The following is a 21077-nucleotide window of genomic DNA, read 5'->3' on the forward strand; positions in this document are numbered from 1 at the left end:
AAGCACCCCCAGAGACAGTGAGGGGGCGGGAGTCCGCCGACGTCCCACTCTGCACCGCGGCGCGGCGCTCTCTATTTCCCTCCAACCGCAGCTCACTCCTCCACTATCCCGGCGGGCAGTGCGCCAGAGCGTTTCCGTCTCGCCTCTCTCCCGTGTCCGGCACAGCAGCCGCGTAGAGGACGGTCGCCAGGTCGTTGGCAGCGGCGGGTGAGCGAGGCCTTGGGCCGGGTCAGACTCCGCCTCTGTGGAAGGGGGAGGGTCCGCCCGGATCCATCCCTGTGTGGGGGAGGGGAGCTCGGTGGGGGAGGGGTGTCCCGGGTGGGAAGGGGAGCTGGGGGGAAGGAAGCGCTGTCTGGCCGAGGGGACACGCTGGGGCCCGGGGCTGTTATAGGGCCATGTAGGGGGTGGGGGCCCCTTTGCACCCCAGGTGCCCCATGACCCTCCCCCCATGTCTTGTCCTGCTTCACAGGCCCCTGCGGCCTCCGCTTACTGCTTCCCGCCCCGCCCACCCCTGCGGGCAGGTAACGGTCGGGCTCCCCGTGCGCTGGCGGGTCTGCTCGGGACAAGGCAGAGGCCGAGTGGCGCCGCAGAGCCAGCTCTGCGGGAGGCCGGGCCCGGGAGATCGAGCTGGGAACTGAGCCCTAATCGGGTGGCGGTGAGGTGCCTGCCAGGAAGAGAGGATTTAATAGTTGAATGCTGATCTGTGGTGGACAGACACAAAATACACACCGTCCCTGCTCCAGAGAGCTGCCTGCTAGACAGGAGATGTCCTAATTTATTGCCTTCTCCGTGCTCCCGTTAGTGTAGTATCCCGGCATTTTGGAAACATAAATGAATTTTTGTTTGGGATGCTTCTGTTGAGTAGGGTACAAACACAGAGATTGTAACTTACTCAAGTCCCAGTCTGAGTCATACTCAGACTAGAATCCATGTTTACTTTAGTCTTAGATCAGTGTTTTTCATCAGTGGTTTGTCCCCCCGCCCATCGCAGAAAGGATGGGGGGAGTGGTGTTGGACAGCACTGAAAATGTTATAACAATAATTCAAAGACAAGCTAGCCCTTTCTCTTCCCCATACACCTTTGCCTCTCAAGGTCACACATTCTGTCAGCTTCTGGTAACATACACAAATTATATAGGCATATTATTTTGTTTACTTTTTTATAGTAAATGTAAGGGGGGGGGTCATGAAAACATTTAATAAGGACTTACCGCATGAAGAGAGTGAGCAATCTGGCCTGAACCAATACATTTAACTATACAGTATTTGGGATTCATTGGGAAGCACTGAATAAGGTGTCTAGGATTTTTCTAAATGTATCTTATTGATTTGTCAAGATGTCTTCATCACATTCTCCTCAAAATGTTATTTGCCTACAGAATTGAAACCCCTAAAACAGCAGCATATTGGTAGTGCAAAGTGAGAAACAGTTTCAACCTTGTTTACAGAGAACTGATCTAGTTTCATTAGTTAAGCTGAGGAATGAAAAGTAGAGAGAAAAATAAGTTACTAAAGCTGAAATAAATTTTTAAAATTATTTTTAAGGGGTTTTAGTAACACAGGCAAAATATATTAAATACTCATCTTCACACTGACCACTGGTATTATGCCTTTTTTGATGCTTGTTCTATTGTCAATCAAAATCTAGTTTTTCTGTTGCTAGTAGGTCTTGAAATGACTCCGTGCACAAAGGACTAGGGTATATTTTGCAACTATTGAAATAATAATCTTAATTATTTGTAACTTCCCCTTCCAGGATTGCATCTGAAATCTCTTTCCTTCTTATCACCCCGTCTGCCCATAAACCCTGGTTTGTTGAAAGGTCATGAAAGAGTTGAGGGGGTTTTGGCAACTATGTGATTTCTTTGGAGAAGAAGCCTGGAAAAAAACACATTGGTCTTCAACTGCATTGCTATATACTAGTAGATGAAGGACAGCGTTCTTCCAATTGTATCTATGAATTTGACATCTTTTAACTGATGATTTTCTATCTTTTCTTCCCTTAGAATGTTGGCTTCTAGGGCATTTAGCTTAATTGGCAAGCGTGCCATTTCCACCTCCATCGGCTTGAGAGGACATGGTAGGTAACTTGTTTCATTTTAAATATGACCACAGAAGTAACTTAACATTTTATGTGCCTCTTCTTAAATCGCTCATTATGAGCGGCTTTAAATTTTGTAAAAACAAGCGTTTGTAAAGCCCAAGCTAATCACTGGTACAAATAGCAAAGATTGGAAAGTCTTCTGAACAGAAAAAGCTGGTGGTTTTTTTTTTTAAATAAAGTGTTTGGAAATACTTCACAAGAGGATCACAAAATTGCACTTAAAGAATTTTTGTAACAATGGTCATTAAAAATGCAATTTATCCTCTATCAATGTTCTTATAAGCTGAACTATTAAATTTCTCTGAAAACTTGAGATAAAAGTACACTGTGATCTGTGATTGTTCTGAACACTGACCTAGCTCTGCTATGACAGCGATTTCTATGAGAGCCAAATGTGGTTTGTTGGCAGCACATTGTTATTTGGAAATCTTTTGTAATTTGGTACTTTAAGGATATTGTTTATTGACCCAGCACAGGCTGGGCATTTCAAACTTCAGTGTGTTTGGAGAGGATGGGATATTATGCAAATATCAAGCAGTGACTGTAGAAACGAGGCAGCAAAAACCAAATCAAGGAGTGGTGACTCACACTGATTTAGAGTTTGTCTACACTAACGGTGCCAGTGTAGACAAGTCCTTAAAGTGCTGTCGCAGCAGTTCTTTAACGTGGCTTGTGTAGTTGCGGCAAAGTGCTGGGAGAGGCTATGAGGGGCATAGCTAGGCTTTCAGTGCTAGTGCACTGTCTACACTGGCATTTTACAGGGGTGAAACTTGCTGCGCTCAGGGGGGTGTTTTTTTGTACTCCTGAATGAGAAAGTTGCAGCGCTGTAAACTGCCTGTGTAGACAAGCCATAAAAAAACTGCCTCAGCACAGATGCACCTGAATTCTGTCGAACTAGTGCAGTCTGCACAGGGAGTTAAATCGGCTTAGCAGCGCTGCTCAGGGATGTGGATTTTTCACACCCCTTACAGATTTAAAGTGACCTAATTTGCTAATGTAGACCAGGCTTTACTTGTCCAGTAGCAAGAAATTTTAATTGATAATCTGTGCCATCACCAGTAGATGGCATCACAGAACTACAATAGCCCTTGAGGGATATTGGATTAATAGAACCTAGACAGGGTAATTGCATGAAATTGTGTAGGAAAATATAACTTGAGGGCTTTCTAAATATTTAAAGGGAGATTGTGAACTTTAAATAGAGTAAATTTTGGGAGGGAAAAAGTAGTTTCAGGCATTACAAATTTCTCTGAGACCCTTTGCCAATTTTTGTAGTCTGAAAATGTTTACTAATGGGTATTTAAAAAAACAGATCTCTCCTCTGATGCTGTGATACACACACAGTACACAAATTGGATAAAGAATTACTCTTTTAATTGTTAAATTATAATAATCTTAGGTGTTTCTTATAACAATAGTAGTTTACAAAATCAGAGAAGCATTTCTCCCCTTTAAAACTTCTTACTTGGCATTTTTTTGAACCTTAGAAGTTCAGGTATGCTCTCCTGATACTTTTGGCATCTGCACATATGTACATTTGACTCTTTCTTATCTCTTAAGCAGGTGTTGCGAAAGTGGAAGACTTCAGTCTTCCAAATTACATTGATCGTCGTGACATTCCCCTGCCTCAACTGGAATACGTAAGGAATCTCTCTGCTGAGCAGAAAGCCCTGAAAGAAAAGGAAAAGGCATCATGGAGTGCCCTCTCCATTGATGAGAAGGTTGGATGTAGGTACTCAGGGTACTGAAAAATAAAATACAGCCCTGCTGCGAGGATGATGTAATCTAGTCTGTTGTGCATACAGTATTGATGGACATCACTCAGGAAACAGATGAACAAAGAAGGAAACCTCCAGCTCTCTAGTCTTAAGCCCTGATCCTGCTCATGGATCTGTGTGGGTAGAGACTCTTGGGTCAGTTTGGAGCCCCATTGAAGTCATTAGAACTCTTCTGTATGCAGAAGCTCCCCAATCTGATTGCAGTGTCAGTCATCTGCAGTAACAGTCTTGAGTCCTAATTATCTCAAAGGCTTGCCTTTTTTTAACCCCCTGGGGCACACATTGATGCTTAAACTCATTGATAAAGGCCCCATGGTAGAGTTATGTAAAGATAACTCTGTGAGCAAATAGTGGTGTAGATACAGTGTCTTGGGGTTACTTCAGAATCGCCCTGCAAGTTCTCTCCTTCACATTGGGGTGTCCCAACTACTTCAGCCAACTGATAGCTGATCTTAAGAGCTCCGAAATAACTGCTCATTTGTGATTCCCAACTTAAGCTATAAAGAGCTTAGGCTGTATTCTGTAGTCAAGGATATCAAGCTGTGCATGTTGCCCTACTGCTTACTCTGGCTTTCTGAGAATCCTCTTGCTCTCGTTAGAGCTTTAGAAGCTTCTGCTTCCTCCCCTCCCCCCTTCTACTTTACACCCATTTTGTAGCTACCATCTGTGTGTCTGAATCCTTCAGGTGGAAGGGTCACTGCTGAGCAGTCAAAGGCACTTCTTAACTCCCACAGACTTAAGTTGCTGGCTAAAGGAGAAGGAAGCTGGTGAAACCCAGGTTTCATACTGGTAGTGGAGAACATTAACACCTCTCAACTCCTCTGCTTATGTAATTAAAAAAAAAACTGAATTACATTGTATGATTCTTTATTCTATAATGGGGAAATGGCTGGAAATATCATTTGTTTTTGCTTGTTGCTGACAGCAGCTGATATTAATTGCAAAGTATATAGCACAGAACTGAAATATTTGCATACTATTAGTCTGTGATTAGTAAAATATTAAACCTTAACATTATTGGCTAAAGCTCAGACGTAGACACACAGGCATCTAGAGGTGCAGGTGAAACTGTATCTTTATACCAGTCTGTTGTGTTGAGGTATCTTGTGAGGGTTCCCAACAGCTTGGAATCTATGTACAATGTGTACTGTCATATCCTCTTTTCCAGTGGCATGAGTCTTATGTCACTTCAGCATTGTAAGATGTAATATGTTTGTCTTTCTGAAGCTTCTCTACATATGCAATAAGCACTTTAAATTATATTTTTCAAGATACCTTAGACAGAACTAAGACTCTTTAGCAGAGTAGAAATAGCCTTTTAAAAAACTTCAAATGCAATTCAGCCCCCAGATTAGCCACGAGACAATTCCTGTTAAAACAAAAAAACCATGCAGGGAGTCAGGAGATTTGGATTTTATTCCTGATTCTGTCACTCACTCTGTGACCTTCTCCAAGGTCACACAATGACTCTAGTGCCTTGACTTCCCCATCTACAAGTGAGGCTAAACATAGTGTCTTAACTCAGAGGTGTGATGAAGCTTAATGTTTGCAGAGTACCATGAGATCTGTGTGTGGAAGATGGTATAGTACTGAAAAGCTGTTACAACTTCTGTGCAATTTAGAACTGCTCTACAAATTAGTATCCTCTCCATATATTCCGTACCTCGCAGTCTGCATGCACAAGGATTTCAGCCACTTCTTTGCCAAGCAGAGTGTTTCATACCATTGAATAAACTGTTTGAAAAGAGGGATTAAAATAGATATGGCACAGTTAGGTTCCACTATCTATAAATTTGTGGAGAAAATAAGTGATTAGTAGGTTTTTGGAATATTTTTAGACTCTAACAAATGTACTGTAGTTTCTGTAAAATATATGTTCAGCCTCAGGAGTCATGTGCTAGTTGTTAAAACTCTTTTGTGTAGCTTGCAAATAATGCAGTAAAAAAGATAGGTGCTTTCTCCTTTTCAGTGTATCGTATCAAATTCTGTGAGACCTTTGCTGAAATGAATAGGGGGTCAAATGAGTGGAAGACTGTTGTTGGTGGTGTGCTTTTCTTCCTTGGCTTCACTGCCTTTATCATCATTTGGCAGAGACTGTATGGTAAGTGAATGTGTTCTTTAATCTTACAAAGTAGCTCATCTATTTTCAGTTTAAAACAAAAATTTTTTCCTGCCATAAACTGTGCTTAGAACTCCAAATCTTGTATGATGTTGATAGACACTGTGATTGAGGAAGTGCTGAAACCTTAAGTCATACTGGTTTCTACTTAGGTTCTTTCCTATTGGCTTTAAGCAGATAAATAGCTTAACCATCCCGGAATCTTAATCAGATGTGCTTGGGGAAACCATATATGTGTACTAGTGATCACACAGCTCTCCCTTCCTCCTTCAAAACAGTCTCCACGCTAGAGAATCAAAACTCACCCTCTTCTGAGAGTCTGGCTTTATTTACAAGAAAACTAAGAACTGTATAACAGACTCCAGCCCAATCCTTCTCAACATGATTGGCTGCTGCTAGGGGTCCTCTAACCCTCAGAACTGCCCAGCTCAGATCTTTTCTCCCAAAGATAACTGCTCTCTGTGATGGAGGTTAAGAGTGACTAACTGAACCACCTGCAACAGTGAGTTGGCAGGACTCCTCTTGCATCTCCCTGCTAATGAGGTGAGGTACAGGAGAAGACTGCCCCTTTGTACCGCATCCTTGCTAATCAACAAATCTGTAACTGGATATTTAGAATTCATGCAGGAAACTAAATAGATTTTATGGGACTTATTCAGTGGTTGTGCATTATGAGCTTTGAATTGATAAAAGTGCATTTTTAATGAGAACAAATAGATGGCTTTGAACATTGTTGTGTCACAATAAAATCCCAACTGAATTTTGAATTGCAGTTTATGGTCCTGTTCCTCACACCTTCTCTGAAGAATGGGTGGCTATGCAGACTAAGAGAATGCTGGATATGAGAGTTAACCCGGTCGAGGGCTTCTCGGCCAAATGGGACTATGACAAGAACGAATGGAAGAAGTAAAATCACTCCTGGGATCACTGGACCTGCTGTCCACTTGAATTTTAAATGATTCCATTACCTACATATGACCTCACTGCTTCTGTACTGGAACAAATTCCATTTAAATATAAATGCTAATAAATGTCTGGTTTACTTGAAAGTTTCTTGTATTGATTTTAAATGCTTCCAGTTGTGTAGGCTGTAATGATTAGTACAGTTTGCGAAGGGGCAAAGTCTCTTTCTAAGTTTTACTGTATTGTCATGGGTTGATGGTACAGCATTACAGGTTCAGTAAAAGGGAATGATACACCCGTGTTGCCAGTTACTTTTAATTTAGGGGGTCTCATTTTATCAGAGAATAACACCAAAATTAAAAATGCAGTTAAAAAAGCCCCAGTACATGACCTCATCCTCACTTATTTTACTGAAATAGCGAAGTATCGTGCTGCTGTGTACTAGGTGCTTTTATCTAAGCCATTGGCCCTGGAAGTCCTACTGGTAAGCAGTGATTTATCTTTCATTAGTACAAAGCAATTGGAATTCTTGTTGCAAGGGTTTAACAGAAACAGTCTCAAGAAAATATATCTAAAGTGTTTCTGTTGCACAGCCAGAAATCAGTATGGCTACATAAAGATCTGAACTGCATTCAGTACAAGCAGATCACAGCCCACTGCAGCTTTCCTGGAAGCTATCTTTGTCCCACAGATAGAATTTCAGTAGGCAGAACACAGTAGCTTGACAGATTTCAATGTAACTCCTGCCCCCCTACCCCCTCCTTTTTTAAAGGGAACTTGGCTGAGGATTTTCACTGTCTAGCTTCTGATCTCTGTTTTCATTTTGACCCATGGTCATTTCCATATTTATACTGTCATTTTTGGAGGGCAGAGGAAGTTTATAATAAAGTGGGATAAGGAGAGGGATAAGGAGAGGACACTAGCTCATCTGTGCGTGGGCCTGGACTATTCTGGTCTTTTTTGTTTTTTAAATACAAATTAACAAAACTTAAGGGAGAAGAGAAATATCCAAGATGTGGCGTTGACTATATTTCAATATACACTCTTAATACTTAGTCAGCCTCTCATCCTAGAGGGTGACCATGTAGATGGATCACTTCTTCATCTCTGGAAGAACGTCAGCAACACTAAAGTTTTTAGAAATGAGTAATACTTTATCCAATAGGAATGAGCTGTTTACCTAAAATCCCTTTGTATTTACCTAAACTTGGTCTGAACGCATTCCAACTTCACAATCTTTCTCTTGCAGCAATGGAATAACATGTGAAGCAATTTAGATGTGAAAACAGTGTGTCCAGCTGGGCAGGGGGAAGTGCTTAGATACCACGGTGACTGGTGTTAAACAGATCCTAAGGTAGCTAATCGGTGCCCCATAATACATCATGATATTTGATCAGTACTAATGGCATTGTGGAGCAAGCCACCTCTGGGGTCACTTTCTATGTCCTGTAGCTGCTGTATTTTTCCTAGGGAGACACCTGACAGTGACCTGTGCCATAAAATTTCTGTGGAAGTCTTCAGGCCAAAATATTTAAAGGTGGTCTTGGTTTGTGCACATTAATTTTTGGGTACCACACTTGAGTGGGTTTGTTTATTTTTATTTTAAGTGTTGGTTTTAACTTCCTTTGTCTGTTTCCCTGCCTGCAAACTAGGAGACAGTGCTTTCCCTTCGCAAGAGGGTGTCCTGTTTCTAAAGCCAGTTACATGTTTGGCATTCCTGTGCTGGGGTGAGGCTTGTCAGAGAGAAACCTAAACGTCAAATAATTTCTGGTCTCTTCCTTGTGCATATCCAATGCCTGCCCTAGCAGAGGTCAAGGGGTCAATCTTTATTTCAGGAAAGGAACCTTTCAACATGCATTTAATAAAACAATTAGGAGGAGATTTTCAAAGGCAGGCAGATGCCCATCTCCTATTGACTTTCAAGGGAAGTTGTGTACCAAACTCACCTTTGGGCATTTTGAAATGTCTCCATCTATGTACCCTGGGCTGCCACTATTGGAACGTATATCACAGAGGTGACTGTGGTATGGTCAGTTTTGCAGTGGTAAATATGACAGCAAAATTTTATTGCTCCTGACTCTAAGCTTGGAAGAGAATGATGACAGTGAAATTCAAAGCACCTGTCAGGATCCTGTGAAGCAGTGATGGTGTCTTTCATAGGTCATGTCAATTCAGTATTTTTTTTTTTTTTTTTTTTTTTTTTGCAGCATAAATAGAGGCACTGTCATTTTTTCTCTTCCCATCTGTTTTGGGAATTAGAATTAGGTCTGTACCATTTTATTGTTTCCAGAGAATCCAACTGGTTTTGAAGATGATGATTTAGGGGGTAATGCAGACTTTCCATCCAGTGCTGGAGTGTAGCTATTTGATTGCCAGGTTTTAATTACTATGCTGAACTGCTGCTGTTTTGTTTTTCTTAGTGCTAAGGGCCTCTGATGGATGCTACTTGACTTTCAAAGTGAAAAATAATTTTGTGCCTCTTCAGAAGAGAGTTTTGTTTCGGCCTCCTTGGAGGGGTTGATAGATTGACTCATTACCCACTTTCCCCCCTCACCCCCAATACATGCTCAATTACTCAAACATCTTTCCTCCCCCTTTGCAAAAAAAAAAAAAAAAAAAAAAAGTCATTTAAATATCATGGGCCAAATTCTGACTGTATTTCTCTGTAAATCTGGAGTAGCTCCACAGCTGAGAGGGATATGCTTTGGAGCTTACACAGAGCTCTTCTGGTCTGGGAAATACAAGGTGAACAGATTGTTTAGCAGCAGTTAACATATTCCAAGGGATCATTCAAGGTGAAGTGGCCCATTAACACCCCTTCAGTCATAGGGAGGAAAGGAAGGGCCGTTAGTTATAGTAACTCAGCATTCGGGGTTAATTCCCTGATTGTTGTAATCAGCCATAAAACTGGAGTCTCGCTTCAGTCCATGATTTTTATTAGTGTCTAGCAGAGTTATGAATGTAAGCTCCCAGGCTCATGTTTTGAAGATGTTGTGCAGGTTTCCTTTGAGGATGTGGACTGATAGGTCAGATAGAGTGACTGCTTTGTGAAAAGTGTTCACCCAGGTGTTGTGGTGTTTTTATCTTCTATCATTTTTCTATGCGAGTTCATTTGAGAGCGTACACCACATGTTGTGATAAGCATGTGTAGAAGCCATGGTCTTGAAAGGGGTGTTGATCATTGTAGCAGTGGAGATTTGTCTGACTGTCACTTGAGAGAATAGAATCTGGCCCTAAAAAAGGAGAGAAATGAATTGGTTCTGTAGGAGATATAGTCCAGGCAGCACTTTAGCAGAATGTTGCCCACCACGTGAGCTCAGCTGTGCCATGAAGCACTGGGGAGAGCAGTGAACAGAGATGCCTGGAGTGGATGGTGAAGGGAAAGCAGTGGGGGAAGGGAGGGAGACTTAAACTGTCTGTCAAGTGAAAGGAGCAGCCGTGGGGATAATAGCCAACTGCATGCGGGTAGGTGTCCTGCCTAATGCCCTGGGAATTTGCATCAGCTTGCTGCTGCTTTGTCCTGCACTAGCACAGACAGTGTCTCACTAAAATATTTAAATCCTCTTCCTGTGCTACATTTCTTCACCACCACAGAGCTTTTGAGCACCTTCCTTTCCAGCAGGCCTGAACGGGCAAAGGAGAGGGGGAAAGGCACAATTCTGCATGGAGATGAATGAATGACTAGCTCCAAAAGCTTCCTCAGAGCAGCTGTGCATGCGAGAGTCCCCAGGGGGACAGGGAATCCAGAAGAGAAACCTGAGCCACACACATCCTGGGAACCTTCCTTCATCCACTCTGCCCTGGACTGGCTGTAGTGCTCAGTGCTCCCTCGTCCCGCTGAGAACTAAGCAGAGCTGCTGCAGCTGGTAGGTGAGCTGAATTTGCTAGGGCTCTGTAAACTCCTGCCTAGTGCATGCGTCCCGCTCTTGCCTCTTGGCAGCTGCACACACAGCTTTGGTTTGTTCTTTTGGAGGAGGCAGATCTCACTGTCCTGATTTGTTTGTTTGCAGAGAGTCTTGGTTACTGAGAAGAGACGTGTGCCCTTTGCCTTGGGAAAGAGCTGTCATGGGGACTGGAATGAGCAAGGTACACGCACCTCAACGCTGTAGCTTTTGCATTTGAGGCAGGAACCCTGACACTTATGAAGAACCTTTTACTCCTGTCCAGCCTACTGCCCTGGCCAGTAGGAAAGAGGGGATGCTCTAAATGTGATAAGTCTTTTCCGTCTATGCCCTGTAATATTCTTACAGCTTAGAGGCTTACTGTAATTTTCCCTGGGATAAGAAGAGAGATTTTAAAGACTATCATTTTTAAAACAAGCAAGGATCTTTGGGTTGCTTATACCTAGACAGTAAGCTCCTTGGGGTAAGGACTGTCTTTTTTTCTCTGTTTGTTCATCACCTTGCAAAATGGAGTCCTGATCCAGGACTGGAGCTCCTAGGTGTTACCACAGTACAAATACATAATTTCCTGGAAGGGTGTGATAAAACCATTAGGAAAAAAAATTAAAGTTAGACTGGGTCTGAACCCTCATTTCTTGTTCCTGGGGTAATAAGAACTCCACACCATTAGCATCTCTAGAGCCAGTACTCACCAATCCATTTAGCCTATTAAACCCTAATTCACTATTGTGCCCATGTGAGAGGGAGTGAGGTTGTATTTTCCCCACTTTTTAGCCAGCTGTATGTATTTTTGGTATGTTGCTCTCACCTGGCTGTGATTCATTGGGAGAGAGAGTAGATTTTTATGGGGTGTTTGTTACCCTAGTGCAGGCAGTGGAAGGATCGATTACTGTTCGTGTCCCTAAATAACTGGGAGAGGCATGACTTATCTAATTTAAAATTAGATCCTGGAACTAAATTAGAGACACCGGATCAGCACAGACTCTCGCCACCCTGTGCTCATGCTGCTGCATCGTGCTGTAACACCAGTTTCACAAACAGGATGGCTGGCGTCCCTGCAAGAAAGGCTGGGGTGTTTGTTTTATGAGAACTTCTCCAAACACAGCCTGGATCTGAAAATAGTCACTCGTTGGACAAACTGTGGCCCTGGTCCTGCAATAAGAGCTCTGCAGGGGGCACCCTTTCAGGACTGGGGCTTATGTCTTACGGCTTCAAATCGAAACCTTGGAACTGAAAACTCCCAAGCTTTGGGGAAGATCAGGGCAGAGTATTTGGGGACTTGCTACCCTCGCAGATCCAGTGCTCTGCTAACAGCACTCTTATCTCCCAGAGAGGGGAGTAGGTATTTGTTATCCATAGGGCATCAACACTAATACAGAACTCAGATTTCTAATTCAGAGTCATTTTCAAGTCCTTTTCTACTCTTTTGAGAGCTCCGTAACTCCACAGAGCCATCAGAATCAAATAATACATATTTTTATACATTTTGGGGACCCATTCCACTGTTAAATCTTGTGGTGTTAGATCCTGCAGGTTCAAAATGGGATTAATTATTAGGAATTATTTTTCCCCTCTTTTGTGAGATTTTTCTACCCTAAGGTGTGTCGGGGCCTCACCTACTGGTAAGTGGGTTTATTATACATAATTATTGGACTTTTATGGGGATAATATAGCTGTACTTTGAAGTTATTGTAACAAAGACAGAAGTTCTAAGTAAAAAATACATCTGAACTGTTCTTCCTGTTTTCAAAAGAAGACATTGAGATGTAGCAGATTGAGTTGTAGGTAACAGGGCAAATCTCTGGGGAAGGGATAAGTTTCCAGGGGCAGGTATTGGCTCTGCAGCAGTGACTAAGCCAGAAGATGAAAAGGAGAGAGCATGGCTTTCCTCTTTGTGTCCATAGCCAGAGGAAGGAGCAGCTGAAGAAGTGGGATGACTCATGTTGCAGCAGCCTCAGGGAGAGATCTCAGCCTTTCTACAGGACAGAAAACAAGTGCACTGAGTTGCCAGTGGAATGATTATTTACTGACGTTTTAATTTTAGTATCCAAGTTTCTATATGAGAGATCAGGAGTTTAGTGATAATTTGTAGAAGCATATAGAGTAGATTTAAATAATTTAAGCAGCTCTATGACATTTAAATATTTATAAGCCAGGGGGACAGTGTAGAGGGTTTGACTGTGGGCTTTTCTGATAAGTTAATATTTTGCATCACGCAAACTGCAAACTTTTCTGATTTAGCAGAAACCAGACTGAATGACAGAGCAGGTCTGGACTTAGAGTCCACTTCCACGAAATGTGTGGGTGTGACATTTTCTATGCATGGAATGTCTTGTCATTTGGATGCAAGGAGCCCTAATGCTGTTACGAACCTGTTCCCCCTAAGAAATGTGATGACCACATTGTGTTTTGTTCCATGATCAGTTGGGAAATCAGTAGTGTGGCTACAAATCAGATTCTCCTACTCCAAAAGCAGGAATAGCAGACTCCTGCCATCTTTACTGAAGGAGAATCTCCGTTGGTTATTAGCAGTATGGGGCCAATGACACACAGTTGCAATGTTCTAATTTCATTCAGTATATGGCAGTGGTGCACATACATGCTAGACAGTTCATTACAATAATTTGCACTAGAACTGGTAGAAAAAACACAAAAAAATTAACAAAATAAACAATTTGAAAATTTTCAGCCTTTCATCGTACATATGATCTTAAAGGACTCTGCAAACACTAACTCCCTATTTCTATACTACAATCCTGCCTCTAGCCTCTCTTCCTCATATGTGCTCATGGCCCTTTGCCCCTGTTCCTACCATACATCAAAGCAGGATCCAGCTTTCATGGTGCTTCAAAGGGGGGTGGGGCAACTGGAATTAAAGCAAGAGCTTACAGGCATTCTGGGTGTTTGAGGAGAGGCTGCAGCAGGACAATGATCTGAGACAGGGAAAGGGAATCAGTATTGCCAGTCCCAAATGTTCAAAAATCATGAGTCCAATCCCTCCCACAAATCATGATGATTGATTTACAAGGTGAGGTTTTTTAAAAAAATGAAAATGAACCAACTTTGTATTTTATTTTATTTGCCTTTTGAGCCTTTCAGGTTCTTTGGCTTCCTGTCTTTCTCTGCAGCCATGAGGGCTAGCAACTACTGTGCAGAGAGAGATGCCCAGCTGGGCAGTAGGTAGGGTGCTCTGCACCCCAGTGTGGGGTAGGGCTGTGCAGCCGTCAAATGGTGTCCCACGGGATGAGTTCCCAGCTAGGTAGCAGGCAATGTGTTTCTCAGCAACCCCAGGAAGATGCCTAGCTGTGCATCGCTCCATGGTGCCAAGGAGATACACAGCTTTGCCATGACTACCAGATCCCTGCTTTCCAGCACTCAAGAGTTTTCATGCTGGATAGGGACTCACACCTGCTGCCTGTTTGTTTCATCCTGGGCCAGGTGCTGCCTGTAGTTATGGACTCAAAGCTGCAGCTCCAGAATCCCTCTTACTGCCTCATCTCTCTGATTGTGGGCTCAGCCAGGTCCCAGCAGAGTGAGGCTTTTCAAATTGTCTATTTGTAGAGCATGGTCTTGAGACAGAGATCTATTCTGGCCTGTGCGATGTCCTCGCAAGGTCCTCCAGCTGGCTGCATGGAGCAATCAGTCATGATGACACTGCCGGCTTGGCTGTTCTGCCAGGAGCAACACGGTGCTTGAAGACAAAGTGCCTGGTTTCTTTTCCTCCCTCCTCTCTCTTAGCTCCTTAGAAGGGCAAAGAGTTCAATCCTCTGATGTCATGAGAGCTAAAGCCACTGCATAGCCAAAATCATTCCCAGACATAGTCTAGACATGGCCAGTCACTGATCATAAACCATAGGCCCTGTTGGCCAGCCCCAATCCTCGAAGCCATCTGACCCTTGGTAACTGCTCCTCTGGCCTTTGCCTTTCTGATGCTACGCTAGAAGAGCAGAGCTCAACTAAGTAACTGAGCTGTTTCTGTCCCATCTCCCATTGCGTCCCATCTCCTGCCTTGAGCACGGTGCACTCTCCTACCATTCTCACCTCTAGGGTTTTCACGCTGCTCCCCAAACCTGGAGGAGCCTCCCCTGTCCTGTGCACCAGGAGGCCACGCTTTTCTACTGCAGTACCTCTCTTAAAACCTGCTCTGTTTACCTTCCTGTCTGCCAAGGGCTGCTGCTCATGGGCTCTCTGCTCTTCCTGCCTCAGCCTCAGCCTCTGACTGCAGCGACCTGAATGTACATGGCTCTGTCTGTCCGTTACCATGGTCTCTGCTTGGCTAATTCAGACTGCACGCTCCTGGGGGCAGGGACTGTGGGCTGGATCTTACCCATCTGTCTATCTCTTCTGACAGATCCCTCCACTCATCCACTATCTGAGCGTTAGCGGCAGCGGGCTGCTCAGCACAGCCAGAGAGAGGTAAAGGCAAAGGCGGCTTTGTTCATGCCTGCTCCCAAGGCTGATGGGGTCTAGAGCTGCCCTAAATCCCTACCTGGCTGCAATGGCCCCCAGGAGAATCCTCTTGCAGCCTATTGACCCAGCTTGAAGAGTGCTTCGTGATGCTGGAATGGTGCGAAGCAACCTTGCCAGGGTCCCAGGAAGCTGATTGTTTGTCTCAGCTCTCTAAAGTGCCATGGAAGGTTTATGACGTTATGTAAATCATCGTAGCAATCTCCTCTCCTCTTTGGAACCAACAGGAGAGCATCAAAGACAAAACAAGTTGGCTGAAATATCCCCATTGGAAAGTATTAAAAATAGCCCAGGCATTTCCATCTCTTCCCCAGCCCCGGATGCATCCCTAGAGCCAGCGTTTAAAACTGTTTGCAAGAGGTTGTTGCTATAGAAACACAAAACAAAGTCCCAGTGTCTCTTGGCACAGCCCTGGCTCATCATCATTTAAAGACAAGCCAAGTCTCTTGAAAGGTCACAGCAGATGCTGCTTGTGTTTTGGTTGCCATGCAACTTGACGTGTGTGTGGAGCTTGGCAGCGGGTCTGCTGATCTGGTTTGGCATTTGGGCCACGTTCCCCATTGGAGGCATTGGCTGGTTGGATGAGCCGTGGTGCCTCTTCCAACAGCGTCGGATAGTTAACGTACTGTATGTTAGGAGAGTGGACAGCCCAGGACATTGGGATACAGGAAACTTTTGCTGCTTCTGCAGCTCACGGGGTTGTTGATGACTGAAGGTGTGACTGTCAATCACCTGGGGGAAATGAGCTGAGATTCTCAGACCCGTTTCTGGTGCTCAGGTGTCCTCATTGGCAGCCTCAGTGGAGAGGCCAAGGGCTGATTGGGCCATGGAGACTGAACTCCTGTCTCACCCTTTGAACTGGACTCACCCTGTAAAGGTGGAAACACATTGACTTGGCAACATGGGGGTGAGCTGGCCCTGCCACAGCCCATAAGGTACCTGCTCTGGGGATAAACAGAGACTATCCAACTCCAGGGCTATTGACCAGCACTAACATTTGGTTTCCTGAACCACCCATGTTGCAAAAAAGGCAAACGTCATTCTGGGATGTATTAGCAGGGGAGTTGTAAGCAAGACACGAGAAGTAATTCTTCCACCCTACTCCATGCTGATTAGGCCTCAGCTGGAGTATTGTGTCCAGTTCTGGGCGCCACATTTCAGGAAAGATGTGGACAAACTGGAGAAAGTCCAGAGAAGAGCAACAAAAATGATTAAAGGTCTAGAAAACATGAATTATGAGGGAAGATTGAAAAAACTGAGTTTGTTTAGTCTGGAGAGAGAAGACAGAGAGAGGACATAACAGTTTTCAAGTACATACAAAGTTATTACAAAGAGGAGGGAGAAAAAATATTCTCCTTAACCTCTGAGGATAGAACAAGAAGCAAAGGGCTTTAATTGCAGCAAGGGTGATTTAAATTGGACATTAAGAAAAACTTCCTACCTGTCAGGGTATATAAATTGCCCAGAGAGGTTGTGGAATCTCCATCACTGGAGATTTTTAAGAGCAAGTTAGACAAACACCTGTCAGGGATGGTCTAGATAATACTTAGTCCTGCCAGGAGTGCAGGGCCTGGACTAGATAACCTCTCAACGTCCCTTCCAGTCTTACAATTCTATGTGTATAAATGTAAGCCAGCAAACTAAATGTGTTAATGTCAAAGGCCTGAGTTTTGACTGAACTCTACATTTCTGCATTCCCAGATTGGCATTGGACAAGACACCCAGGGTCTTGGAAATGTTCACAACCTAATGCAGTTTGTTTGCTTATTAATTAAGATAGTTTTTAATTATACACATAGCTTATAATTTCTCCGAAGGGTTTGCAACCCCAGGTCCTGATCCTACAAGCACTTATGCATGTGCTTAACGTGAAGCCTGTGATAATTCCCATTGAATTTATGCCATGGGACAGATCTCAGGCTTCAAGCTAAACACGTGCGTGTTTGCTGGATCAAGGCTCGAGAGAGAAGGACGCATGTGCTGGGAAAGGAGAGAATGAAACAAACAAGAAAAAGTCAGTTGTTCCCTGCCCTCTCCTCCCTGTGTCAGGGGGGTTCACTACTCATGGCTGGGGTGCCTCCTTGTGGCTGTGTCTGGGGAATAGCTTCGCCTCTGACGCCCCCTTCCATGTCTCATTCGCGCTGAGTCCCACTCACGCTCCAGGAGTTGCAGTGCTTCCCTTTTGAGACTCAGGATGCTTCCTCTTCGGGCCTGGGTCAGGTCATTCTAGCGTTCCCTTTCCTGGGTATCAAAGTCTCACCAGACTGGCTGTCCGGGTATCATTCCTGGCAGTCCTCCAGTTCAAGGCTAGGCCACTTCATTTGTGGCTGGAGGGGAATCTGGGCCTGCCCACTACTCAGGGTTCCAGCCTAGGGACCTTACAATCAGCAGCCAGGGTCTGCTCTGTCCCAAACCTTGCCACTGTTTTCCTGGCCTGCTTCCTACTCTGTCTCTATCAGGCTTCCTTATCCACAACCCTTCTGAATAGGTGCACCCTTGCCTTAGGGCCCGTGTCCCGGGGCTTCTACTCTCCCCCTGGGTTTCTCCCTCATTCCTCTCTAAGCCGGGAAAGTGACTGCAGATTTCCATGCTGCAGTCTTCTTCTGTCCTCATGCTTGGCCTTATATCAGCCCCCTTGCTCCTGCTCAGCCTGGGGCTCCATTCTCAGTCCTCTCCCTCAGGTGTGGTTTATCAGGTAACTTAACCCACTCTGAGACACAACAACCCTTTTCAGGCTAGTGTGGGGTGAACACCCTGTCACACTTCAGCCACTGCCAGACCCTCCGCATCTGTCAGACTGTTAAACTGGGACCAGGAGTGTATTTATCTTTGCGTCCTGTACAGCACCGAGCACATTACTGACTAAGCAAATCACAGTAACAACACAGCACCCTTTGTGTTACTCATCAACTAACTGCACCACAACTTGCCCTCAGTCCAAATGGGAGACACGCTGCTCCTTGTACTTTGGTGCCCTGTCTCAGTCACAGGCCAGAACCTGATGCTTTCGAAGAAGGCACCTCTAGCCCTTAGGTACTGGGCTCATCGTGCAGTGCTGTAACTGAGGATCACTGCAGACCACCACATGTCTCCCCCTAAGCATGAGGTTTCATTGCACAGCTGGGAAGGACAGTAGGGGTCAGAAATGATCCAGCCCACTTTTTAAAGTTCAGCCACAGGATTGGTGCCATGCTGAGTGACATTATAATCACAAGGTTTAATGTCATCATTGGTTTTATTGCATAATTCTGTAATTCACCTGCTCCAGCGGCAGGATTCTTACACTGAGGCCATTCTGAAATCTCTCCTTTCTTTGTCTCTTCTCAGGTTGTTGAGGGCCTCTACTTGGGAAACATCCAGGGTAAGTGTCTTTTGCTTATTCCGTCTCCCAAGCACCAAGGGAGATTGTTGACCAAGCACTATCAGTGCACTTGGCATTGTACAGGAAGACACGGTTCCTGCCCCACTGAGTAAAGAATCCAAGGGCCTGATCCTATTGGGTACTGAGTGCCTTGTGCAGGGTGCCAAGCATCCTCAACTCCCAGTGATTTCATTGTGAGTTGAAGGCTCTCAGCACCTACCCAAGACTGGACCCTTATGAACCAGAGACTGTATAAATGGGCCACGTGTATGAAAAAGAGTGCTCCCTCCTTCCCAAGGAGGCTTTCTTCTCAGAAGCTGTAGAGAGGACCCCCCCCCGCCCCATACACACACAGTCAAACACGCCTGATAGTCAGTGAGGGCCCTGCAGACAGGTTCCTTGGCAGGGTCCCGGGAGCTGTTCCCCATCGCTGTGCCACAGAGAATCTGCCCTCTGCAGGACTCTCATCCTCACCCATGGTGAGACAATGCAAAGTCCCTCATCCCAGTCCTCCGTGGCCTTTTGCAGAAGGAGCTACAAGCAGTTCTGGTGCTGAGGAAAGAGACCCATTCACTGCACTGAGGCCTTTGGCACGTGGCTGGCCCTGGGGAAGTTCAACAGACACGTTGGCGCCCACACCATTGTGTTTACTGTGAAATTCCCACTGGGCCAACACCTGGACCTTCTTAGCAGTGCTTTGCGATCCACTGGGAGCTTCGCCCTTTGTGGGCTGGGAGCCAGCCCCAGACATCTTCCATGAATGCTGCTGCCCTTTTAAAGCTGTTCCCTAGGTGGTGATTAGGTGATGCTAGGAGGAACCTCTGGTTGTTGCCCATCTGAACAGCCAAGCTGCTTGTTGGAAGTAGGACTTGGAAGTATTTTATGTATCTCTTGTACCGCTGATGGCACTGTGATTCCTCTTTGGATGGGCCAGGAGTTTTTCCACATAGTGTTAGGAGGATGAGGAGTAAAGAGAAGAGGCAGGAGGAGTGAAAAAAGGAGAAAAGTAAAGAAAAGAAAATGAACTGCAGAGCAGGGATAAGGTTGGCAGTTTTGGTTGGACGTGTTCCTGGAGGTTTCATCACATGACATCATCTTTCATTAAAAATTATTCTTTAATACCTGGAGACTCCAGGACAATCCTGGAGGCTTGGCAACCCTGGAACTGAGACTCTTTGGACAATGCTAATTCTGCCTTCAATCTGTGTGTTTAGCGTGCAGATTGCAGCCAAGTGGAATTTACCAGGTTGGTTCCCTGAGCTGATGAGAGCTAGCATGGTGTAGTATGTGCCTGGGCTGGGGTTACAGACTTGACGTAAGTAAACCCAGCCCCCAGGTTACCAGCTCCTTGTGTCAGCACTGCTGAGACTGGTGGGATTCTAGGAGAGAGGCAGGCTGCTTTCTGTTCTTATTTACATATCATTACCCAGCATGCCCTTCCAGCTTGCAGCTGTTCTCTGGGAAGAGGCTGAGAGGCACCAGGGTGCTTTGCCTGATGACAGATCTGAACTGATTTTAATGTGTTCCTCAGGAGGGCTGGGGCGAATGGTGATAATTAATTATTAGACGAACCTTTCAGAACTGCCACGCCAGCGCTGCTGTGAAACATTGCCAGGATACTGTCTGTGGGCCCTCTCTGGGCACCTCACAACCATTAATGTGTTTATCCTGTTAGGGAGGGCAGCATAGGCACTGGCACTTGGGGTGCTGGGGGTGCTCCAGCACCCCCTGGCTTGAAGTGGTTTCCACGATATACAAGGTTTATAGTTTGGTTCAATGGCTCTCAGCATCCCAACGATACAAATTGTTCCAGCACCACAGGAGGGCAGTGCTATTAACCCCATTGTACAGCTGGAGAACTGAGGCACAGAGAGATCATGTGACTTGCCCATGGTCACACGGGAAGTCAGTGGCAAAGTGGGGGATTGAAGCAGGGTCTCCAAAATGGCCCACTAATGCTCTAACCACTGGACCCTCCTTCCTCATTGTGTGCTTCCTTTTGTCCATCTGATGTGTGGATCTTAGGTTTCTCCACCTCACAATCATCAGACTGAGAGCCGAGCAGGGAATTTAAGCATTGTGTGGGCTAGGCAGAGATTCCATAGCAGGTTGGCTCAGTTTTCAAAATATTTTTGGGTGCATTTTTAAAGGCTGGTCCTGCTCGCTACCCATCCTTCCTTTATATGTCCCCACCGGACCCAGCTCTGCTGTGGTGCTTCTGTGAAATCAGCTGGGTCAAGGGGGATGGAAGGGCAGATGCCACTTCATACATTTATAATTAACAGATAAAGAATCCCAAATGTGTGTCTCTCCCTACCCCTTGTATGGTATCTATTTGAGTATATGCCTACCCCTCCAACCTCACACGCCCCTTAACTTCTTTGACTGTAAACTCCTTGTGGCGGAGACTGTGGCTTCGTATGTGTTTGGACAGCTCCTAGCA

At 45.0% G+C, this 21077-nt stretch overlaps 2 protein-coding genes across 4 annotated transcripts in view; both read left to right on the top strand.

Annotated features, from left to right (window-relative positions):
- Positions 1 to 89: 89 nt before the first annotated feature.
- On the top strand, positions 90 to 7050 carry LOC127034417 (cytochrome c oxidase subunit 4 isoform 1, mitochondrial). 2 transcript variants are annotated; one of them, XM_050923242.1, is made up of 5 exons: positions 90 to 207; positions 2007 to 2080; positions 3665 to 3832; positions 5852 to 5983; positions 6775 to 7050. In XM_050923242.1, exons 2-5 carry the CDS (start codon positions 2008 to 2010, stop codon positions 6909 to 6911), a joined length of 510 nt encoding a protein of 169 aa, XP_050779199.1. In that variant the 5' UTR covers positions 90 to 207; position 2007; the 3' UTR covers positions 6912 to 7050. The 2 variants fall into 2 exon arrangements, with proteins under 2 accessions (XP_050779199.1, XP_050779200.1); XM_050923243.1 differs by having other exon boundaries at positions 3668 to 3832.
- Positions 7051 to 10405: 3355 nt separating this feature from the next.
- LOC127033945 (dual specificity protein phosphatase 22-A-like) overlaps positions 10406 to 21077 on the top strand; it is a 45149-nt gene continuing 34477 nt past the window's right edge. Inside the window, exons 1-3 of one of the 2 annotated variants that reach the window (XM_050922202.1) lie at positions 10406 to 10774; positions 10915 to 10990; positions 18601 to 18634. In XM_050922202.1, coding sequence (XP_050778159.1) covers positions 10970 to 10990; positions 18601 to 18634 — 55 coding nt within the window. In that variant the 5' untranslated portion in view covers positions 10406 to 10774; positions 10915 to 10969. The remainder of the gene's footprint in view (positions 10775 to 10914; positions 10991 to 18600; positions 18635 to 21077) is intronic. The other variant, XM_050922203.1, reaches the window with a different exon arrangement.

The sequence above is a fragment of the Gopherus flavomarginatus genome, chromosome 14 (assembly GCF_025201925.1).
Source record: "Gopherus flavomarginatus isolate rGopFla2 chromosome 14, rGopFla2.mat.asm, whole genome shotgun sequence".
In the NCBI taxonomy this organism is placed as follows: Eukaryota; Metazoa; Chordata; order Testudines; family Testudinidae; genus Gopherus; species Gopherus flavomarginatus.

What these genes read in the sequence shown, in the direction of transcription:
- LOC127034417 (XM_050923242.1), top strand. Translation starts at nt 2,008, where the DNA reads ATGTTGGCTTCTAGGGCATTTAGCTTAATTGGCAAGCGTGCCATTTCC. An exon ending in CATTGATGAGAAGGTTGGAT is followed by an intron (nt 3,833 to 5,851) that starts GTAGGTACTCAG and finishes TCTCCTTTTCAG; the next exon opens with TGTATCGTATCAAATTCTGT. An exon ending in CATTTGGCAGAGACTGTATG is followed by an intron (nt 5,984 to 6,774) that starts GTAAGTGAATGT and finishes TTTGAATTGCAG; the next exon opens with TTTATGGTCCTGTTCCTCAC.